Source organism: Oncorhynchus nerka, linkage group LG20 (genome assembly GCF_034236695.1).
Source record: "Oncorhynchus nerka isolate Pitt River linkage group LG20, Oner_Uvic_2.0, whole genome shotgun sequence".
Lineage (NCBI taxonomy): Eukaryota > Metazoa > Chordata > Actinopteri > Salmoniformes > Salmonidae > Oncorhynchus > Oncorhynchus nerka.
Genome location: NC_088415.1, coordinates 37031495 through 37052394, shown reverse-complemented (window position 1 = coordinate 37052394; position 20900 = coordinate 37031495). Strand labels below are relative to the sequence as shown.

At 46.0% G+C, this 20900-nt stretch overlaps 1 protein-coding gene across 1 annotated transcript in view; it reads right to left on the bottom strand.

Annotated features, from left to right (window-relative positions):
• LOC115102439 (integrin alpha-5-like) overlaps positions 1-20900 on the bottom strand; it is a 53937-nt gene that overhangs the window by 15270 nt on the left and 17767 nt on the right. Inside the window, exons 2-18 of the mRNA XM_029622386.1 lie at positions 17142-17272; positions 12353-12453; positions 11853-11976; positions 11170-11231; positions 11039-11084; positions 10803-10928; positions 10455-10499; positions 10174-10217; positions 9892-9948; positions 9160-9212; positions 8558-8763; positions 8150-8341; positions 4681-4726; positions 4432-4545; positions 2837-2892; positions 2196-2353; positions 1965-2102 (exon numbers count right to left, since the gene is read on the bottom strand). Of these exons, the coding sequence (XP_029478246.1) occupies positions 1965-2102; positions 2196-2353; positions 2837-2892; positions 4432-4545; positions 4681-4726; positions 8150-8341; positions 8558-8763; positions 9160-9212; positions 9892-9948; positions 10174-10217; positions 10455-10499; positions 10803-10928; positions 11039-11084; positions 11170-11231; positions 11853-11976; positions 12353-12453; positions 17142-17272 (1699 nt within the window). The remainder of the gene's footprint in view (positions 1-1964; positions 2103-2195; positions 2354-2836; positions 2893-4431; positions 4546-4680; positions 4727-8149; positions 8342-8557; positions 8764-9159; positions 9213-9891; positions 9949-10173; positions 10218-10454; positions 10500-10802; positions 10929-11038; positions 11085-11169; positions 11232-11852; positions 11977-12352; positions 12454-17141; positions 17273-20900) is intronic.

Sequence of the window (20900 nt, the reverse complement as noted above, 5' to 3'; positions counted from 1 at the left end):
AGATTCCTATCCTGGCTGCCGTTAAACAACAACTGGCAGAGGGAAGCCAGATGAATAGCGTGCAGTCAGTGTATTGAGGGTACCGTGTGTAGTATACAGTTTCACTCAATAACTGTGTCAATATCAGCGAAAATAAATCACGGCCCCTGTGTGTGGAATGTATCAGGCATTCACCCATGGGAGCTTCCAGCTTCACTCTCAGAGTGGCGTTTTGTGGATCCATTTTTATTATGTTCCCATTGCTCTGGCTTCACGGCAACATGTGGGGCACATTATAGAGAAACGATTAAACTATGCAGAGAGGCTTCGGTGATCTCTCACTCTCACTCAGCAACCAGAGGGTGTGAGAACTGGGGTGAGCCAGCAGGTATATGTAACTGCCAAAATAATGGAAACACTTGAGTAAATGCGAGATACAAAGTATATTGAAAGTAGGTGCTTCCACGCAGGTGTGGTTCCTGAGTTAAATAAGCAATTAACATCCAATCATGCTTAGGGTGACATGTAAAAATGCTGGGCAGGGCATTATTTTAGTTACCTTGGCTATACCCCCATAGGATGACAACGCCCCCATCCACAGGGTGGATGAGTGGTCACTGAATGGTTTGATGATCATAAAACGATGTAAACCATATGCCATGGCCGTCTCAGTCACTAGATCTCAACCCAATTTAACACATATTGGTGATTCTGGAGTGGCGCCTGAAATGGCGTTTCCTCCACCATCAACAAAACACCAGATGATGGAATTTTGTGTGGAAGAATGGTGTCGCATCCCTCCAATAGAGTTCCATACAGATGTAGAATCCATGCCAAGGTGCATTGAAGCTGTTCTAACTCGTGGTGACCCAACTTCCTATTAAGACACTTTATGTTGGTGTTTCCTTTATTTTGGTAGTTACCTGTATGTAGCCTATGCTGCAACAGTACAAACGATGCCATACGGAGGAATCCATAATAAGGTATCATGTATCTGATTCAATCCAGGCTGTAGTGAGTAGACATCCCCTACATTCACACTGGGTATCAATGATTAATGAAATATGTTATCTGAAGTTCAGTTTCGGTACTACAACAACATAGCTTTATCAGGGTTCAGTATTTAGCTCTTGGTTGGAGTGTAAGTACAATGCACCACATCTGATGAATCCCCAGCAGCTTTGATACGACAAGTGAACACCAATGACAGGGTTCAGTACTGCCCTGCTCCGAGGGAGAAGAGAGAAATACTGAGAAAAAGATGGAGGGGGTGGGTGTCGAACTGCAAACTCGGCCAGGGCCTTTCCCAAAACACTCCAATCCAATCCAGCGGTTATTGTTGAGCTCACATAGGGTGCAGCACGCCACAGCTGAAGGCAGGCAGCCCACACGCTGAGGCCTGCTCACGTCTCTCGCTCCCTGCCAGGATAAAACTGGCAAATCTACACCAGATGGCACATGGCCTGTGTGCTGCGAGCAAAGGGCCCCGGAGGCCCCACCCAAAAATATCCATTAACCCTGTGTGTCGGGGTCTTACTGTGCACCTCTCGGTCGGAACACGACTCCTGTGATCCGTTACACAGCCCAGCCAGGCTGAAAGCAGCTATTCCTGGTGGGGCAGTCAAACACTCTCCAACTCCATCTCCACTGTACCATGCACACGCCTCACATTTCTCTTGTTGAAAACTGCTTTCCAGACCCTCTGGACCCCGTCCCAGCAGAGCGGTTTGGAAATCAACAAGGAGAGCAGCCTGAGTCGTTTTAAGGGGGTGGAGGTCTAGTCAAGGAGAAAACATTACCATCAGCTCTGAGTGAGTGAATGGATTTCCAGCCAGGTCTTTCACTGCGTCTTGTTCATTAAAACGTGTGCAGTGCTCCACCTCAGTAGATATACGGGGCCTGTTAACGTCGAGTCAGTCTTCAGGGTTAGGAGTGCAGTGCTGGGGGGGGGCAGAGTCAGACAGGGGGGGAGGGTATTGAAGTACCTTCTGCTCGATGAGCTCGGTGGACTGGTAGTTGAGGATGGGTCTGAGGCCGTGGGAGTCGAAAGCTGCCTGAGGATCCAGACTGAAGTTGAGGGAGATGTAGATGGGGGAGAGCTTATCTCTGAACTCCTTATCATCCTGGAGTCAAATAGAGAGAGACAGGGTTCATTAGAAAGAGTGTGAGTGTGCGCGCGCGGGGTGTGTGTGTGTGTGTGTGTGTGTGAGACTTACCCTCAGATAGATCTTGGTGTCATGACACACACGCTCTCTGTTCCGCACCCTCACACTCCTCGTGAGCACTGTCTGCTGGGAGTCTACAAACAGAGCCCTCTTCACCCCTCCCTTCTGCTTGTGCTTCAGACGGTCCAACTGCACCTCTACCTGGAAGTCTGGAACACACACACACAAAGGAACACACACACAAAGGAACACACACACACACACACAGGATCACACACACACACAGGACACAACCATGAATGTGCCATTGTTTTATACACCATCAATCAGACATTAAAACACACTTGCACACTCTCAAGCAAATAGAGAATCCAGACTATGTAGTTCGTTTACCATATGCTACAAATAGCAGAGTAGCCATATGCATAGAGGGGTAATTAGTGGAATAATTGCTGAGGTTGCGTAAGAGGAGCCTTGTGCTTTGATTGGAACTCATTAAAAGTGGATCGGGGAAGATATGGGGATTCTGGAACCCAGACTCTGCTCTTAATCTCTTTGTCACGATACAATACAGAGCAACAACAAAGTCATTCAACATACATGCAACAACTTGTTATATAAATTGATATCCGTGTGCAATTGAAAGTATGGTATTGCACGTCATCTGGACCAGATGTGGACAGTTGGCTCACCTAGGTTGTCTGGGAGGTACTTCCCATTGGCCGAGAGGCAGAAACTCAGGTTGACACTGTTTCGAACAGAGGAGAACATAACAAAGACATGATGATGAGGGAAGCATATGCATTCATGGCAAAAAGTCAACATACACGCACAGACACCGCACTCATTCCCTCTCTTCCTCTTCTCTTTGGCTAAACTCTAACTCTTCAGTTTTCTTACTTTACAAGACAAGCGGCATAATGGGTATCACTGTATAATATGGCGCAATGGGTCATGTTGGGAAAGGCATCTGCCTGCTATAGCCAGCCAAGCTAATAACATGGTGTGTGTCCCCCAGCCCAAGCCCCATCCCCGGAGTTTATGAGGATGAAATTGAGCGTCATCTCATGTAGCCCCACAGGCAGGACAGTCAATCAGTGTCTGTATCTATACGGGCCGGGGGCTCTTGCTCTCTCCCATGACATGAGCCACAGCTTCCAAGAGTCAGCAACCCAAACCCCAAGAACGACAACCAAACTCACACTGACGGGAAAAGAAAGAGGGAAGAAGAGAGGGAGCGAGGGAAAGGGATCAAGGGAACAAGAGAAAAAGAGGGAGCGAAACCGACGAGTATAGACAGAACAAAGGAAGGAACATATTTGAAAGAGAATGAAAGAGCCAGAAAGAGGATGTCTATATCTAGGATATATATCCATTATATATTGTGCTCCTGTGTCTCTAGGTTTTTTAGTGTTTGAGTGTGTGCATGCGCACGAGTCTCCACGTCCTGATGTTTCCCAGCTGTGTTCCACCACCAAACAATATCTCATTCAAAAGCCACTGCCAAACCTCCTGACCCCTCACTCGCCCTCCTTCCCTCCACCCCCACCTACATCCCTCCCCATCACCAGGCAACGCAGTGTAATCAAGACGTGTATACAACAGTTTCCTTTATGGATCTGGGGACTAGAGAGGGGGGGGGCAGCAGACACACAAGCACAGTGTCAAGCATGTTGAGCAGCACAGCCAGAGATTAGAGGAGACCTGTTCAGTTCTCTTTCCTCTCCCATTGGATGGGGAATACCATGCAGCACACTCAAACGGAAGGGGGAAATAGCTGCCAGCCACAATGCCCTTATTCAGCATTTTATTTGACTTTTTCTCCTTTCGAAGAAATATAATCTGTTATGAAGTTGCTGTGATAACAGGTCACCACCACCAGATAAGACTGACTGTTTCTCAAGTAAATATGTTCTCAATGGGTCTTCCTGTCTAAGTACAACTGTGTGCCAGTGTTGAGGATCTCCTTCCTGCTGGTGTTGTGCCAAGTGTAAAACACGTTCAGCAAATTAAGTCTGGCCCTTACTTATAAAGAGTTTCAGGGTATGAGTGCTGATCTAGGACCAGTTTAGCCTTTTAGATCATAATGTATAAGAGACAGCACATCGAAAGGGGGGACCTGATCCTAGATCAACACTCATGCTCTGAGATGCTTCACATACAGGCCCAGAATAAAGGCCCAGGAGACTAGACAAGTACTCAACAGGAGACAGGTATGCTGCAGTACTTACCAGGAGACATGTATGCTGAAATACGTACCAGGAGGCGGGTACACTGCAGAACTTACCAGGAGACAGGGATGGTGGTGTTGCCGTTGTTGACTGAACAACTCTTCTCCTCAGGGTTGATCATGGTGGGGTAGACAGTCAGGGAGGCACTGGTGTTGACGATGGGCCGGGATCTGTGGTACAATACATGGGAACAGAAGCCAGGTTAACAAACGAAAGAGGCACACCTTTTGGTAAACCTCTTAACTAAACTTATATTAGACATCACTCAATAGATTGACGGATAGGAGACTATGAGAGAGTGTTACCTGTACAGAACTGTCTTGTCAACTCCAAAAGCACCAACAATAAGATCTGTCAAGAAAATACATTTCATCAAGTTCATGGACTACAGGTAAACAACCAGACCAAAATTGTTTAAAGACAATTGTGATAAATAAAGTATACCAGTTTCATTTAAGGACCAAACAGCTGTGCCACATAGGTGCCATATAGATTGCAAAATAGTGGGAATAGATTTCTGACGCACGGATTCCATGGCACATTGATTTTCTACCATTATTTTACCAGGTAAGTTGACCGAGAACACAATCTTCATTTACACCAACGTCCTGGGGAATAGTTACAGGGGAGAGGAGGGGAGATTGTAAACTGGGGATGATTAGGTGGCCATGATAGTATGAGGGCCAGATTGGGAATTTAGCCAGGACACCAGGGTTAACACCCCTACTCTTACAATAAGTGCCATGGGATCTTTAGTTACCACAGAGAGTCAGGACACCCATTTAACTTCCCATCCCAAAGACAGCACCCTACACAGGGCAATGTCCCCAATCACTGCCCTGGGACATTGGGATTTTTTTTTAGACCAGAGGGAAGAGTACCTCCTACTGGCCCTCCAACACCACTTCCAGCAGCATCTGGTCTCCCATCTAGCGATCAACCAGGACCAACCCTGCTTAGCTTCAGAAACAAGCCAGCAGTGGGATGCAGGGTGGTTTGCTGACGGCAAAATTGTTTATGAACTGATATGCAAAACAACACCAGATTCAAAACTAATTGCAGTCACAAAAACCATCAAGAGCTATGATGAAACTGGCTCACATGAGCACCGCCACAGGAAAGGAAGACCCAGAGATACCTCTGTTGCAGAGGATAAGTTCATTAGAGTTACCAGACTCAGAAATTGCAGCCCAAATAAATACTTCAGAGTTCAAGTAACCTTCACGGTCGAATTTCTGCAAAAATAAACACTACTAAAGGACACCAAAAAGAAGAAGAGGCTTGCTTGGGACAAGAAACATGAGCAATGGACGTTAGACTGGTGGAAATCTGTATTTTGAGATTTTTGCTTTCAACCACTGTGTCTTTGTGAGATGCAGAGTGGGTGAACGGATGATCTCCACATGGGTGGTTCCCACCGTGAAGCATGGAGGAGGTGGTGTGATGATGCTTTGCTGGTGACACTGTCTGACTTACTTAGAATTCAAGGCACACTTAACCAGCATGGCTACCACAGCATTCTGTAGCAATACGCCATCTCATCTGGTTTGCGCTTAGTGGGACTATAATTTGTTTTTCAACAGGACAATGACCCAAAACACCTCCAGGCTGTGTAATGGCTATTTGACCAAGAAGGAGAGTGATGGAGTGCTACATCAGATGACCTGGCCTCCACAATCACACGACCTCAACCCAATTGAGATGGTTTGGGATGAGTTGGACCGCAGAGTGAAGGAAAAGCAGCCAACAAGTGCTAAGCATATGTGGGAACTTCTTCAAGACTGTTGGAAAAGCATTCCAGGTGAAGGGGGTTGAGAGAATGCCAATAGTGTGCAAAGCTGTCATCAAGGTAAATGGTGGCTACTTTGAAGAATATAAAATATAAAATATATTTTGATTTGTTTAAGACTTTTTTGGTTACTACATGATTTTATATCATATCTTTGATGTGTTCACTATTATTCTACAATGTAGAAAATAGTCATAATAAAGAAAAACCCATGAATGAGTAGGTGTGTCCAAGCTTTTGAATGGTACTGTACATGCAGTGCATTCGGAAAGTATTCAGGCCCCTTGACTTTTTCCACATTTTGTTACATCACCGCCTTATTCTAAAATGTATTAAATTATCAACCTATACCCAATACTACATAATGAAAATGCAAAAACAGGATTTTAGAAAAAAAAACATAAATAACTTATTTACGTAAGTATTCAGACCCTTTGCTATGAAACTCGAAATTGAGCTCAGTTGCATCCTGTTTCCATTGATGATCCTTGAGATGTTTCTACAACTTGATTGGAGTCCACCTATAGTAAATTAAATTGATTGGACATGATTTGGAAAGGCACACACCCATCTATATAACGTCCCACAGTTGACAGCTCATGTCAGAGCAAAAACCAAGTCATGAGGTTGACGGAATTGTCCGTAGAGCACCAAGACATTGTGTTGATGTCCATATCTGGGAAGGGTACCAAAACATTTCTGCAGCATTGAAGGTCCCCAAGAACACAGTGGCCTCCGTCATTCTTAAATGGAAGAAGTTCGGAACCATCAAGACTCTTCCTAGAGCTGGCCGCCTGGCCAAATTGAGCAATTGGGGGAGAAGGACCTTGATCAGGGAGGTGACCAAGAACCCTATGGTCACATTGACAGAGCTCCAGAGTTCCTCTGTGGAGATGGGAGAACCTTACAGAAGGACAACCATCTCTGCAGCACTCCACCAATCAGGCCTTTATGGTAGAGTGGCCAGACAGAAGCCACTCCTCTGTAAAATGCACATGACAGCCCGCTTGGAGTTTGCCAAAGGCACCTAAAGGACTCTCAGACCATGAGAAACAAGATAATCTGGTCTGATGAAACCAAGATTCAACTCTTTGGCCTGAATGCCAAGTGTCACGTCTGGAGGAAACCTGGCACCATTCCTACGGTGAATCATGGTGTTGGCAGCATCATGCTGTGGCGATGCTTTGCAGCGATAGGGACTAGTAGACTAGTCAGGATCAAGGGAAAGATGAAAGGAGCAAAGTACAGAGAGATCCTTGATGAAAATCTGCTCCAGAGCGCTCAGGACCTCAGACCGGGGCGAAGGTTCACCTTCCAACAGGACAACAACCCTAAGCATACATCCAAGACACCACAGGAGTGGCTTCGGGACAAGTCTCTGAATGTCCTTGAGTGGCCCAGCCAGAGCCTGGACTTGAACCCAATCGAACATCTCTGGAGAGACCTGAAAATAGCTGTGCAGTGACACTCCCCATCCAATCTGACAGAGCTTGAGAGGATATGCAGAGAAGAATGGGAGAACCCCCACCCCCAATACAGGTGTGCCAAGCTTGTAGCATCATACCCAAAAAGACTCGAGGCTGCAATCGCTGCCAAAGGTGCTTCAACAAAGTACTGAGTAAAAGGTCTGAATACTTATGTAAATCAGTTTTTGCGTTGTCATTATGGGGTATTGTGTGTAGATTGATTAACTTAACAAAATGTGGAAAAAGTAAAGGGGTCTGAATATTTCCGAATGCTCTGTCTGTCTTACATTTAACATTTACATTTAAGTCATTTAGCAGACGCTCTTTCTTATCCAGAGCGACTTACAAATTGATTATATTGATGGAAGCTACAATCTATCTGCAATATTAATGCTGATCTACCCCCTAATTATTATTATTATTTTTATAAATATATATATTTTTTAAAGTATTAAGTTGATAATATGCTAAAATCAGCAGCATGAGAGGTCTTCAAAACAAATTAATTTTGTCACTCACCTGGGTAACCATTCATGTCCAGGTCTTTAGCCCCTCGGAGGGCAAATCCAAAGCTTGCGGGCACAGTGCCTGAAGCCCATTGGCCAGCTATGACCTGAGAGGGGGTGTCCCTGAGCCCACCAACAAATCCGTTGTAGATGAGAACCAATCCCTGCTTGTCATCTCCACCGAATGGACAGCTGATGGCCACATCTACCAATCAGAGAAGAGGAGAGAGCAGGAGAAGACCGTGAGATCACTCAGAACTTTACAGTCTACTAGGACTTTGAATGAACTGCATGAGACTAACAAAACTACATGTAGTAGACTCTCAAAACCAAGATTGTGACACACGAAAAAAAATGCTTGTGAAACATCCTTTTCTTCTCCCCGTTAAACTCCCATTACTACCACTCCTCCGTCTCTCACCATTGTATCCGTCCTGGTTGAGATCACCCAGAGCGGCGATGGTGCTACCAAACCTCCCGAACACCTGGGTTCCGGTCAGGTTGAGGGTTGGCTCCAGGTTCAGGGGTCCACGTTGCAGATAGACGTACACACGGCCCACCTCCTCCAGGCGACTGTCTGACCCCCGGGTCATATACATGGGAGCTCCCACCAACAGGTCAGCCATGCTGAAGGGAGGGAGGTACACACACGGTTACAGACATACCTGTATATAGTGTACAGACTAGGGTGGCAAAATGCTGTATACTTTCCAGAAATACTGGTTGGAAAAACTTGGAAATGTATTTAAGTTTCCAGATGCCTTTTTGACATCGATGACTGGAGTTTCCCATAAAAATGTGTCATTGGCCAAGTCCAATACAATGTCGTCACAACCGAGCACATTAAAAATGGGTGTGAACCTATGGTTGAGAATGCTATGTGAGAACTGACTCCTACTCACCCTTCATTACTGATTCAAAAAAAAATGTCCTGTAACATTACTGGACAAATCCAATTTGCCACCACCACCCAACTCATGGGTGAGAATATATGGTGAGAATGTCCTGTTAGACTGTACTTACCCGTCGTTATTGATGTCAGCTGTGGCCACGGCATACCCAAAATAGGAGCCCATCTGAGAAAACATCAGAGAGCATCATCGTCACAACTCGAGAACATCACCATGAATCTGGGTTCAAAAAGGCTCAAAATAGAAACGCTGCTTTTAAGCAAAAAGGGACTTCTAACGTCCAGTGAATCTACTTGAATAAAAATATCCAGTAGAAGAAACTCCTGGGAGAGAGAAGAAATGGTAAATGAAAAGGGATGGTTCTTGCTTGGTCTGACTTGAAGCTGTCCTGTCTGTAAAACACATCTGAAGCAACAAAGAGACAGAAACAGCTTGATTCCCAGACTCCCAGGGTTAGCAAACACACTCTTATGATTTGATTTATTCAGCTGAACCAATCAGCACCGTTGAAAAAGGGGCTCACGCTACCTCCATTCCATTCGCGGGAAGAATCATGCTTCTCATTTGGGGGAAAATTGCTTCTGCACTTTCACTTCAATAATGATTTTTTTTACAGAAAACCACAGTGGGCTTGAAACCCAGTTAACAGAAACTTGTAAAGGAAATTATTTTGCTTATATCATCAGTGCTCCAGTACACAGACTCGAGAGATTAAGAGTTGCCATGAGAAACAGCAAGTTATAGAACCACAGTCTGTGTGGAAAAACCACACTTGAGTTAAAACCAATGGGTCATGTGTGTTCTAACCCTAATGAGTCAGAGCTGGGGAGGTTTGAATGCTCACCTGTTCACCAGTGTAGTCGAGCATAGACTTCAGATCGGTGCCATTTAAAACAGACACCTGCGGAGCACAGACGCACACACACAGAACATATGGTCAGAATCCCTGAGGTCCAACATACTGTATGTATAGAGTAGGCCAGTGATATGGTATTCATCGCCTCTACTTTCACTAAACACAGCTACTTTCGTTATCTTAGGCTCCATTTCTCCCCCAAGCCTATATAGCCCTCCCTTTCAAAATCAATCTCCTCTCAAAATTAGAGTGGTGATGAGGTTTTCTTACCAAACCGTATAGCATGACTCCTTTTGGGACACCAGCCACAAAATCTGAGAGGTGCACAGACAGGGGGGAAAACAGAAAAGTGGAAGATTAAGGAAGGGAAATATCACAAAGGTCACAGCTGTCGAACTCTGAGAATTCCTGAGATTGCAGTTTTCCAGCTCAGTAGGGGGACAGAATCTGCTGAGTTGAATTGCGTTTACTTCAGGTATAGTAAACATTCTATATCGTTAATGGCGCTCTGTTGTGCAGGCCTGTGAAGGTCTGTGGTACAGATCTCTTACCTTCCACCTCATCTCCACTGAATTCCCCGACCGCAACAGAGTAACCTGCAAGACCACAAGAAAGCAGACATTAGTCATTTGATATGAAGTGTTCAGAGCCCTTAGACTTCCATTTCTCTTGATGAGTAATCTAGGGATTAAGGCATGTACTTTGAACAAATATACATCAGTCCACCTTTTATCAGAGGTCAGAAGGTTAGAAGAATCGTGGTGATTGGGAAACGATTTGATTTAGAAGAATTGTGGTGACGTTTCCCAATCTTAGTTCTGACTCAAGTAGCCTGCACAGGAAACCAGCATGTGTGGAAAGTAAGGGGAGTGGTAGAATTATGAGAGGAAAAATCTTACCGCGGTAGCTGTCGTCATATTTGAGCTGAGCCTGTCTGGTCTGGATCTGTCCCTCTACAGACTGCATGAAGTACCCTGGGTAGTAAGCCTTGATGATCTCTTCTTTGGCTGCTGAGATCACCTGACCTGAGAAGACACAGGAAGCAGGGAGTGAATGGAAAGATCCTCTCAGGTTACACACAAATAACTTCAGAATACTACAACTTGTTGTCTCAAGGGGTTGTTGAGATGTGTACCTTGCCAGAAGAAGCTGCCTGGTCCTCCAAGCACCACTTTCCCATCCTGAGAGAGAGGCAGAATGAGATCATGTGTTTCTAGTCCATATTAGTTGATAAAGCTCTGGTACTGAACTGAGAGGAAGTGTTACCTTGGTGAAATCAGCACTGAATCCCCCCTGACAGTAGCCCTGGCCTCCCTCGTTAATGAATTCTGAAAAAAACAGAGGTTCATAAATCAGTCATTTTTCCGACTTGAAAAAGCAACTTGAAAGATCCATAAATTCTACCTTATATTTAACCAATACTTTAGAATGTTGAATTTTGTATTACTTTAGAACCTGTGGAGTTCAATGACTCAGCTGGGCATCCTGAACAGAACCAAGCCAGCCAGTCACTACCACAGCAGTAGGGATAGACTAGTCAATATGGGGCTAACATGATGGATTGCATCGGAGGGGGGTAAATTCTTTCTCCACAGCTAGCGTGTGATGTCTCTGGAAGTGGTTACTCGGTATTGTTACTTGAAACTCTAAACATCCCGTCTGTTGTGGCCCTCGGGCACTCCACTTAACCCCTCTCTAATAGCCTGCTGTGTGGACAGCTGCCGTGTCAGAGGTAAGCCACAGGAGTCACCTGTAGTGTGGGGTGGTGGGGTAGTTGGCTGGCAGAGAGATCAGCATTAGAAAGATGGGTGCTGATGTAAAAGGAATACCTATGTTATTTATGGAGTGGTACTCTTAACCAGGAGGGCTACAGGAAGGAGGATGGAACGTTCTTTTGGGGTTATGTCGTGTCTTTATGGGAAACGTATCACCTCACAGAAAATAATTACCTGTGCGACAGGGAGCATATTCCACAAACTTAGTGAAGTTCTTGACAGAGAGGTAGCAGGTTCCTGTGGTATCTGACTGGGGCATGTCTTCTTTGGTCCTCCAGGAGTACAGAGGGGCGCAGGCCTATAGGAGGGGGAGGTAGAGGGGGGAGTTTTTTTTGTCAGTTACAGCAATGTTACATCTGGAGCAAAGTAACCATGTAACTAAATCCAGGTTATGTCCCAAACAATCAGCAGAAAATACAGGCATCTCAACGTTGAAGTCACAGGAGCGCAAAACACTTCTCCTCAGAGAGAAACTGGAGGTGAAAATTGGAACAGTCACAACAAACTGATAGACGCAGACCTTTAAGACAAACTTTGAACAGTGAACATATACAACCCCTTGACATGAACCCCAGTCATCATAACAGTTGAGGAACTCTGAGCTGTAGAGACCAAAGTTGAAAGTAAACTGACTTTCTCCGCCCCTGTCCCTGAGTCAGTGAGGGTCATCTTACCAGAATGGTGTCGTCGTGGGAACGGACGGTGGCGCCGAACCACTGGTGGGACTTGACTTCAGCCTGGTAGTCTGTGTTGTTGAGTGTGACTGTTCGGTCCCCTGGGAGGAACAGAAAAATAACAGAGTGAATGAGTGATGACTATTAAAAAAAAGTCCCTAATGAATCATTGTAGTTCTCCTCCAGACAACGTCATCCAAACATCTAGTCATCTGGCACCACAGAACTTACATACTGCATCATTAAACACACACCAAGTTTCTCATGAAGAACATTCCAGAGACGAACATAGCGGAAGAAATTGAAAGTATTTGGTACTCAATGTTCAGGGGCTGAATGTATCTAGGATCTAGAGAAAAACCTTGGTGTTCACCAGAGCCTTATGCCGCAATATAGCTCCTGTCCTCACTGTTCAGATGTCAACTCGAGACAGTTCTCTGGCGTGACTTCACTGACCCTGGATCTTTTTGGCCACCTGGCCTGTAACCCAGAGCGTTACCAAATGGAACACGTTTTCCTATATAGTGCACTACCTTTGACCAGAGTAGTGCACTATGTGGGGAATAGGGTGCCATTTAGGACGCTGCCTCTCTGACAGGACAGGAGCAGGTGACAAGACAGATGGCCTGTGGAGTCAGGTTCAAACAGGATGTTTTATTGGCAGGACTGATGCAACATCTGTGTTGCTATGGTGAGAAACAAAACCCAAACACAAATTGGTTTATACAGTTCACATACCATGAAACATCCTCTAACAAGTTGTCTAAACGCTTGGAATTCGGACAAGACGTATCCAGTGGAACTTGTACCAAACAAATTTCATTTGGATTCTGAACCACTAACCCCAGCAGCTCAGCAAGCGCACCCTACTTCTCTTTTCCCCATCACTATTCTCTACAGTTAAACCAGAAGCGTGTTGCAATAGAGCCATATCCATCTGTCGGGAAGGGGGCCTGGTGGTGAGAGCCAGAGATTGTGACCTGTGGACGTGAGGAAAGTAGACCGTGTGTCAGCCTCCTCCTCCACCCTGGCCCCAGCCAGCTCTGAGGTCTCTGGATCTGGGTGAGGGCCTGCTCTGCTCTGTGTCTTGGTGGAAAGACAGAAAGAGGGGGGGGGGGCTGTGTCCAAGGAAAACAAACGCTCTGGCTCCGTTTCCTCCTAGCAACCTCAGTCATCCCTGCTCAGGCACACTCGCTTCTTTCTCTAATAGTCTCTCTCCTGTCTACTCTCTCCCACTATTTCACTTTCTTTCTCCGTCTCCCTCTTTCTCACTCCCTCCCTCCTCTCTCAGGGAGTTTGATCTCCCCCTGCCCTGCTAGGAAATAAGTGGGGATTAGGGCCCTTTAATAACATCACAGTAGATTTACTATATCACCAGGCTTTCTCTCCAGCATTACTCATGGGGACGCAGCACCCCTGTTCCCTACCGGGATACACGTGTGCCACTCCTTCACGTGTGGAAAGACACACTTTAGCGATACAACAAATAACATGCCTAACACATTAAAAGATCTAAGAGACTTGTTTCTTCGACTGCACTGCAATAATCTGCGCTACACATGTCACAGTCCCTCTCCCTGAAGCATTACTTTCCTCCTCTTTTCATAACTCGGGGGCCTCTGTTTTGATAAAGTGAAGGGGGTGACACTGAGGAGACATGCAAGCCAAACAGGCATGTGTGTTTGGGACACACTACCCTGGCAACCATGAGTATGAGCAGGGAAATACATTTTATTCACATTTCAGGCCAATATAGTAGTCGGGCTCTTCTAAAGCAACTGGTCATGTTAAAACAGAAAATAATTACATGCCATCTCTACAGTTATGTCAGTGACATCATCGCTACGTTCAAAGTGCAAGACTGTCAGCCATGAGGCAAAATTGGCAACAACAACAAAAAACATGCAGGGTTTTGGGGTGTTCTCTAGCTACACTGAGCGGCTGTGACGTGAGCTCAGAGTCTGTCACTGCTCTTATTGTCCATGTCAGAGATGGTACATTGGTGTTCATACAGTGTGACAGATGGAGAGATGAAAAGATCAGTTGGTTAAGAGGCTCTTGCGTGGCTGCAGGCAAGACAAGTCAGCCTGAGTCATGCAAAAATGCCCAAAGCCTAACACGCGTTGATACAAACAGGATCTGAAGAAAAAGCTAGCAGACACATGTCGCAATAACATGTCATGTAATGTTATTTCAGTGAACTTGGGTAGACGTGGGTAGAAGTGCTGCAGTGACTAGTGTCTCTCTACCCCTCTCTCTCCTGGGACAGGACAGCAGAGGGGTGGATGGGATAGGGTGAGGTCTGGAGTGTGTCCACAGACACTCCCCCCTTTGAACTGTGCGAGAGGAGACCCATTAGAGGAGTTTAGAGCCTGTGTCTTGGGTTAGAGTGCAGGGCGGATGGGGTCAAAGAAAAATGGCAGAATTCACTCATCACATCAGCTGTCCCTGGGGGAGTTACTGGCCAGAGGAAGAGGGTCAGATTGAGAGATGGAGAGACAGGGCTCTGGTTTCCTCCCTCTTTCTCTCCTTCAGATCCCTGGGCAGTTTTTCCTTATCTTAGTGGAAGGGGAAGTGGAGAGGTAGGCGAGGAGGGGTGGAGTAGGCCCTCCCATGACCACTTTGACCCAATTAGGAGGCTCTAATTAAGTGGGCCTGTACCCTCGGTCAGGCTCAAGGAAGACCTCACCCACACTTAGGGAAGAACCTGAATAATGTCACACAAAAAAGCATCAATACTAATATATTAGCAGTATAATATATACCACAGTCAGCTGAGCTCTAGCCATGTCATGTCATAAGAAAATAAAGGAAAACATATCTCCTATGTCATACAGACAGGGGTGCTATGTTCTTGTATGCCGGTCCAGGTGGCTGAATTGGCTCTTCCACACAAATCAAATGTGTGCTTTCAAAGCCCATTAAGTAAAATGAAGTACACACTGTCTAAAACCCTAAGGGACTATCCTTCACCCCAACGCCCTGCTGCTCGCCTGCCTGCTGCACATTACATCACTGTGACGATCATGGCCCTCGGCCAGCATCCAAGGATGTGCAACACATTTTCTAATCTGTTTCTAGAGAAAAGGGAAGGAAAACACTAGAAGAAAGAGGCGACCTGCAGTTGGATTCCTTCAAATCAACTGTTAAACGGGGCTTGTGAAAACAGAAATCTGCTGCAGGGGAATATTTCTCCCCTAATGTGCCTTATGGCCAGTAAATCAGTCTTGGCTCTCAGCACTCTTCTCTTTGATTTCCCAAGAAACAAGCCAACAGTCCCCCGCTGCACTGACTGGGGAGCGCACACACACCCACACACCACTATCCATGTATAACACATGCAATAAGACAGTGGAGTGTGTGTGTGTGGGTGTGTGTTGTGTGTGTGTGTGTGTGTGTGTGTGTGTGTGTGTGTGTGTGTGTGTGTGTGTGTGTGCGTGTGTGTGTGTGCGTGTGCGTGCACGTGTGTGTGTGTGTTTGTGTGTGTGTGCGTCAGAGAAAGGGTGATCTAGTTTACACAATACACAGCAGATTTCTCTCCGATAGCTCTGTCACTCTTTAACTTACCCTTTACTCATTCCTCTAAAGGCAAACGGCTCCTTCAACTGTCCAGTCACTGGAACATTGCTCCACCTCTCTGAATAGCGCATGATCGTTGACCCATCAACCAGGGACCCTTACTGTCGTTCTACATTTTTATACATTCAGGTTCAAATGAAGCTTGTTGGCAATATCCGCTAGACCAAATACACAGAGTGTACAAAACATTAAGGAACGGCTCTTTCCATGACATAGACTAGGTAGTTGGATGGGCTATTTACAGATGGGCTGTGTACAGCTGCAGTGATCGGTAAGCTGCTCAGATAGCTGATGTTTAAAGTTAGTGAGGGAGATATAAGTCTCCAAGGATGATCAATGGAAATAGGATGTACCGGAGCTCAATTTTGAGTCTCATAGCAAAGGGTCTGAATACGTATGTAAATAAGGTATTTCTGTTTTTAATTTTGAATACATTTGCAAAAATGTTTTTTTTAAATGTCACCATCATAATGGGATATTGTGTGTAGATTGATGATTTTAGAATAAGGCTGTAACGTAACAAAATGCGGAAAAAGGGAAGGGGTCTGAATACTTTCCGAATGCACTGTATCGTCGTTGGATGTAGTGACGTTTCTTTTGTTTCAACTGTTTATTAGCTGTTTATTTCCCTACAGCACCTGGGGTTGGAACATAATTGTATCTAGCCTAAAGGGAAGATACCCTTGTCTAAAACACTCCGTTATTCTTTCCGTCCCAAAAAGAAAGAAACTAATGACATGCTCAAATGGATCATCTAGTTTCCAGGAACCAAAGTGTCAAACAAAGGAGTATCAGTGGAGTAGAACAGTGACAGATGATCACCTGCCGGGCCACCAAAGCATGGTGGCCATGGACCAGTGGCTTTAAGAAGTGCTTTGAGCGGCTAGACCGGCTTAACTGTGTGTAACCATCCTCTAAAATCTCCAGCTCACAACAGTCGCAAGAGCCTCAAGCTCTCGAGTCACCATGAGGAGATACGTGGTGTGTGTTACAGGAACTGAAGGACAGCTGTCATTATTATGTTATGGAATCATCAAATCTGCTGGAACACCATGTCTTCACGGGTCAATGTACATTTGTGATTAAGTAAGTCTATGTAATTTATCATCTTAAAATCTAATTCAAATCAAGTTCAGACAGTGAGGAGGTATGTTCAGGACCTAAAGTAGTGAAGTCACACTGATCGTAGTCTGCCAATGACTGGGTTTACCTTGATTGTCAAACTCAATGTTGTGGCACTCTGATTGGCCGAGACTCCATGGGCAGTAGTACACGGACCCGCCCTCTGTGATGTTGCGCTGGCTGGTATTGGCCTTGGGAGCACCGATCACCACACTGACACTGTTAGGAGAGAGAAGAAAGATTCGATCATTCAAATGTCCCTATGTCACCTCGACCTAACCTGCTACCTCCCTCAGCAACATAATAGCTGAGGTATGGCAACCAGTGGGATTGGTTCGCTAATGCTATCTGTAGTCTTTTTTGTCATTGTAATTGGTTAAGATCTACTCTTGGTCTGGTATGAATTTTAAAATGCCTTCCACACCTCCCAGTCAACAGTTTTAGCCTGATGCAGAGCCGGTACACAAGTTTTACTGCTCACAAAGTTATACCCCTACTTCAAAAACATTTGAACAGGTTCCAACGACAGTACTGTTACATAATATTCTAACCATGTGTAATTGTTGCTAAAACATGTGTGCATGTGACATTCTCTACCGCTCTCTCCATCAAACACACACACAACGGAGAGATCCCCGTGGGGCAAATTGGATGTGAAAACAAGAAAGCAAAGGGCCTAAGTGGAGTCACACTGTTGTTTCCACAGCTGTATGGCCCTGTTCCTCTAGACAGACATCTAGCTAACCCATCTAACCCTGCAGTAAGCTAAACGTAAAGCCAGGTCTGGGACAGACATCTAGCTAACCCACCTAACCCTGCAGTAAGCTAAACGTAAAGCCAGGTCTGGGACAGACATCTAGCTAACCCATCTAACCCTGCAGTAAGCTAAACGTAAAGCCAGGTCTGGGACAGACATCTAGCTAACCCATCTAACCCTGCAGTAAGCTAAACGTAAAGCCAGGTCTGGGACAGACATCTAGCTAACCCATCTAACCCTGCAGTAAGCTAAACGTAAAGCCAGGTCTGGGACAGACATCTAGCTAACCCATCTAACCCTGCAGTAAGCTAAACGTAAAGCCAGGTCTGGGACAGACATCTAGCTAACCCATCTAACCCTGCAGTAAGCTAAACGTAAAAACAGGTCTGGGACAGACATCTAGCTAACCCATCTAACCCTGCAGTAAGCTAAACGTAAAGCCAGGTCTGGGACAGACATCTAGCTAACCCATCTAACCCTGTGGTAAACGTAAAAACAGGTCTGGGACAGACATCTAGTTAACCCATCTAACCCTGTGGTAAACGTAAAGCCAGGTCTGGGACAGACATCTAGCTAACTCATCTAACCCTGCAGTAAGCTAAACGTAAAGCCAGGTCTGGGACAGACATCTAGCTAACCCATCTAACCCTGTGGTAAACGTAAAAACAGGTCTGGGACAGACATTTAGCTAACCCATCTAACCCTGCAGTAAGCAAAACGTAAAGCCAGGTCTGGGACAGACATCTAGCTAACCCATCTAACCCTGTGGTAAACGTAAAGCCAGGTCTGGGACAGACATCTAGCTGCTGTAACCCTGTGGTAAACGTAAAGCCAGGTCTGGGACAGACATCTAGCTGCTGTAACCCTGTGGTAAACGTAAAGACAGGTCTGGGACAGACATCTAGCTGCTGTAACCCTGTGGTAAACGTAAAGACAGGTCTGGGACAGACATCTAGCTGGCTGTAACCCTGTGGTAAACATAAAGACAGGTCTGGGACAGACATCTAGCTGCTGTAACCCTGTGGTAAACGTAAAGACAGGTCTGGGACAGACATCTAGCTGCTGTAACCCTGTGCTAAACGTAAAGACAGGTCTGGGACAGACATCTAGCTGCTGTAACCCTGTGGTAAACGTAAAGCCAGGTCTGGGACAGACATCTAGCTGCTGTAACCCTGTGGTAAACGTAAAGACAGGTCTGGGACAGACATCTAGCTGCTGTAACCCTGTGGTAAAGGTAAAGACAGGTCTGGGACAGACATCTAGCTGCTGTAACCCTGTGGTAAACGTAAAGCCAGGTCTGGGACAGATATCTAGCTGCTGTAACCCTGTGGTAAAGGTAAAGACAGGTCTGGGACAGACATCTAGCTGTTGTAACCCTGTGGTAAATGTAAAGCCAGGTCTGGGACAGACATCTAGCTGCTGTAACCCTGTGGTAAAGGTAAAGACAGGTCTGGGACAGACATCTAGCTGCTGTAACCCTGTGGTAAACGTAAAGACAGGTCTGGGACAGACATCTAGCTGCTGTAACCCTGTGGTAAACGTAAAGACAGGTCTGGGACAGACATCTAGCTGCTGTAACCCTGTGGTAAACGTAAAGACAGGTCTGGGACAGACATCTAGCTGCTGTAACCCTGTGGTAAAGGTAAAGCCAGGTCTGGGACAGACATCTAGCTGCTGTAACCCTGTGGTAAACGTAAAGACAGATCTGGGACAGACATCTAGCTGCTGTAACCCTGTGGTAAACGTAAAGACAGGTCTGGGACAGACATCTAGCTGGCTGTAACCCTGTGGTAAACGTAAAGTCAGGTCTGGGACAGACATCTAGCTGTTGTAACCCTGTGGTAAACGTAAAGCCAGGTCTGGGACAGACATCTAGCTGCTGTAACCCTGTGGTAAACGTAAAGACAGGTCTGGGACAGACATCTAGCTGCTGTAACCCTGTGGTAAATGTAAAGACAGGTCTGGGACAGACATCTAGCTGCTGTAACCCTGTGGTAAACGTAAAGCCAGGTCTGGGACAGACATCTAGCTGCTGTAACCCTGTGGTAAACGTAAAGACAGGTCTGGGACAGACATCTAGCTGCTGTAACCCTGTGGTAAACGTAAAGCCAGGTCTGGGACATACATCTAGCTGCTGTAACCCTGTGTTAAACGTGAAGCCAGGTCTGGGACAGACATCTAGCTGTTGTAACCCTGTGGTAAACGTAAAGACAGGTCTGGGACAGACATCTAGCTGCTGTAACCCTGTGGTAAATGTAAAGACAGGTCTGGGACAGACATCTAGCTGCTGTAACCCTGTGGTAAACGTAAAGTCAGGTCTGGGACAGACATCTAGCTGGCTGTAACCCTGTGGTAAACGTAAAGTCAGGTCTGGGACAGACATCTAGCTGGCTGTAACCCTGTGGTAAACGTAAAGACAGGTCTGGGACAGACATCTAGCTGCTGTAACCCTGTGGTAAACGTAAAGACAGGTCTGGGACAGACATCTAGCTGGCTGTAACCCTGTGGTAAACGTAAAGTCAGGTCTGGGACAGACATCTAGCTGGCTGTAACCCTGTGGTAAACGTAAAGCCAGGTCTGGGACAGACATCTAGCTGCTGTAACCCTGTGGTAAACGTAAAGCCAGGTCTGGGACAGACATCTAGCTGCTGTAACCCTGTGGTAAACGTAAAGCCAGGTCTGGGACAGACATCTAGCTGCTGTAACCCTGTGGTAAACATAAAGACAGGTCTGGGACAGACATCTAGCTGCTGTAACCCTGTGGTAAACGTGAAGCCAGGTCTGGGACAGACATCTAGCTGCTGTAACCCTGTGGTAAACGTAAAGACAGGTCTGGGACAGACATCTAGCTAACCCATCTAACCCTGCAGTAAGCTAAACGTAAAGCCAGGTCTGGGACAGACATCTAGCTAACCCATCTAACCCTGTGGTAAACGTAAAAACAGGTCTGGGACAGACATCTAGTTAACCCATCTAACCCTGTGGTAAACGTAAAGCCAGGTCTGGGACAGACATCTAGCTAACCCATCTAACCCTGCAGTAAGCTAAACGTAAAGCCAGGTCTGGGACAGACATCTAGCTAACCCATCT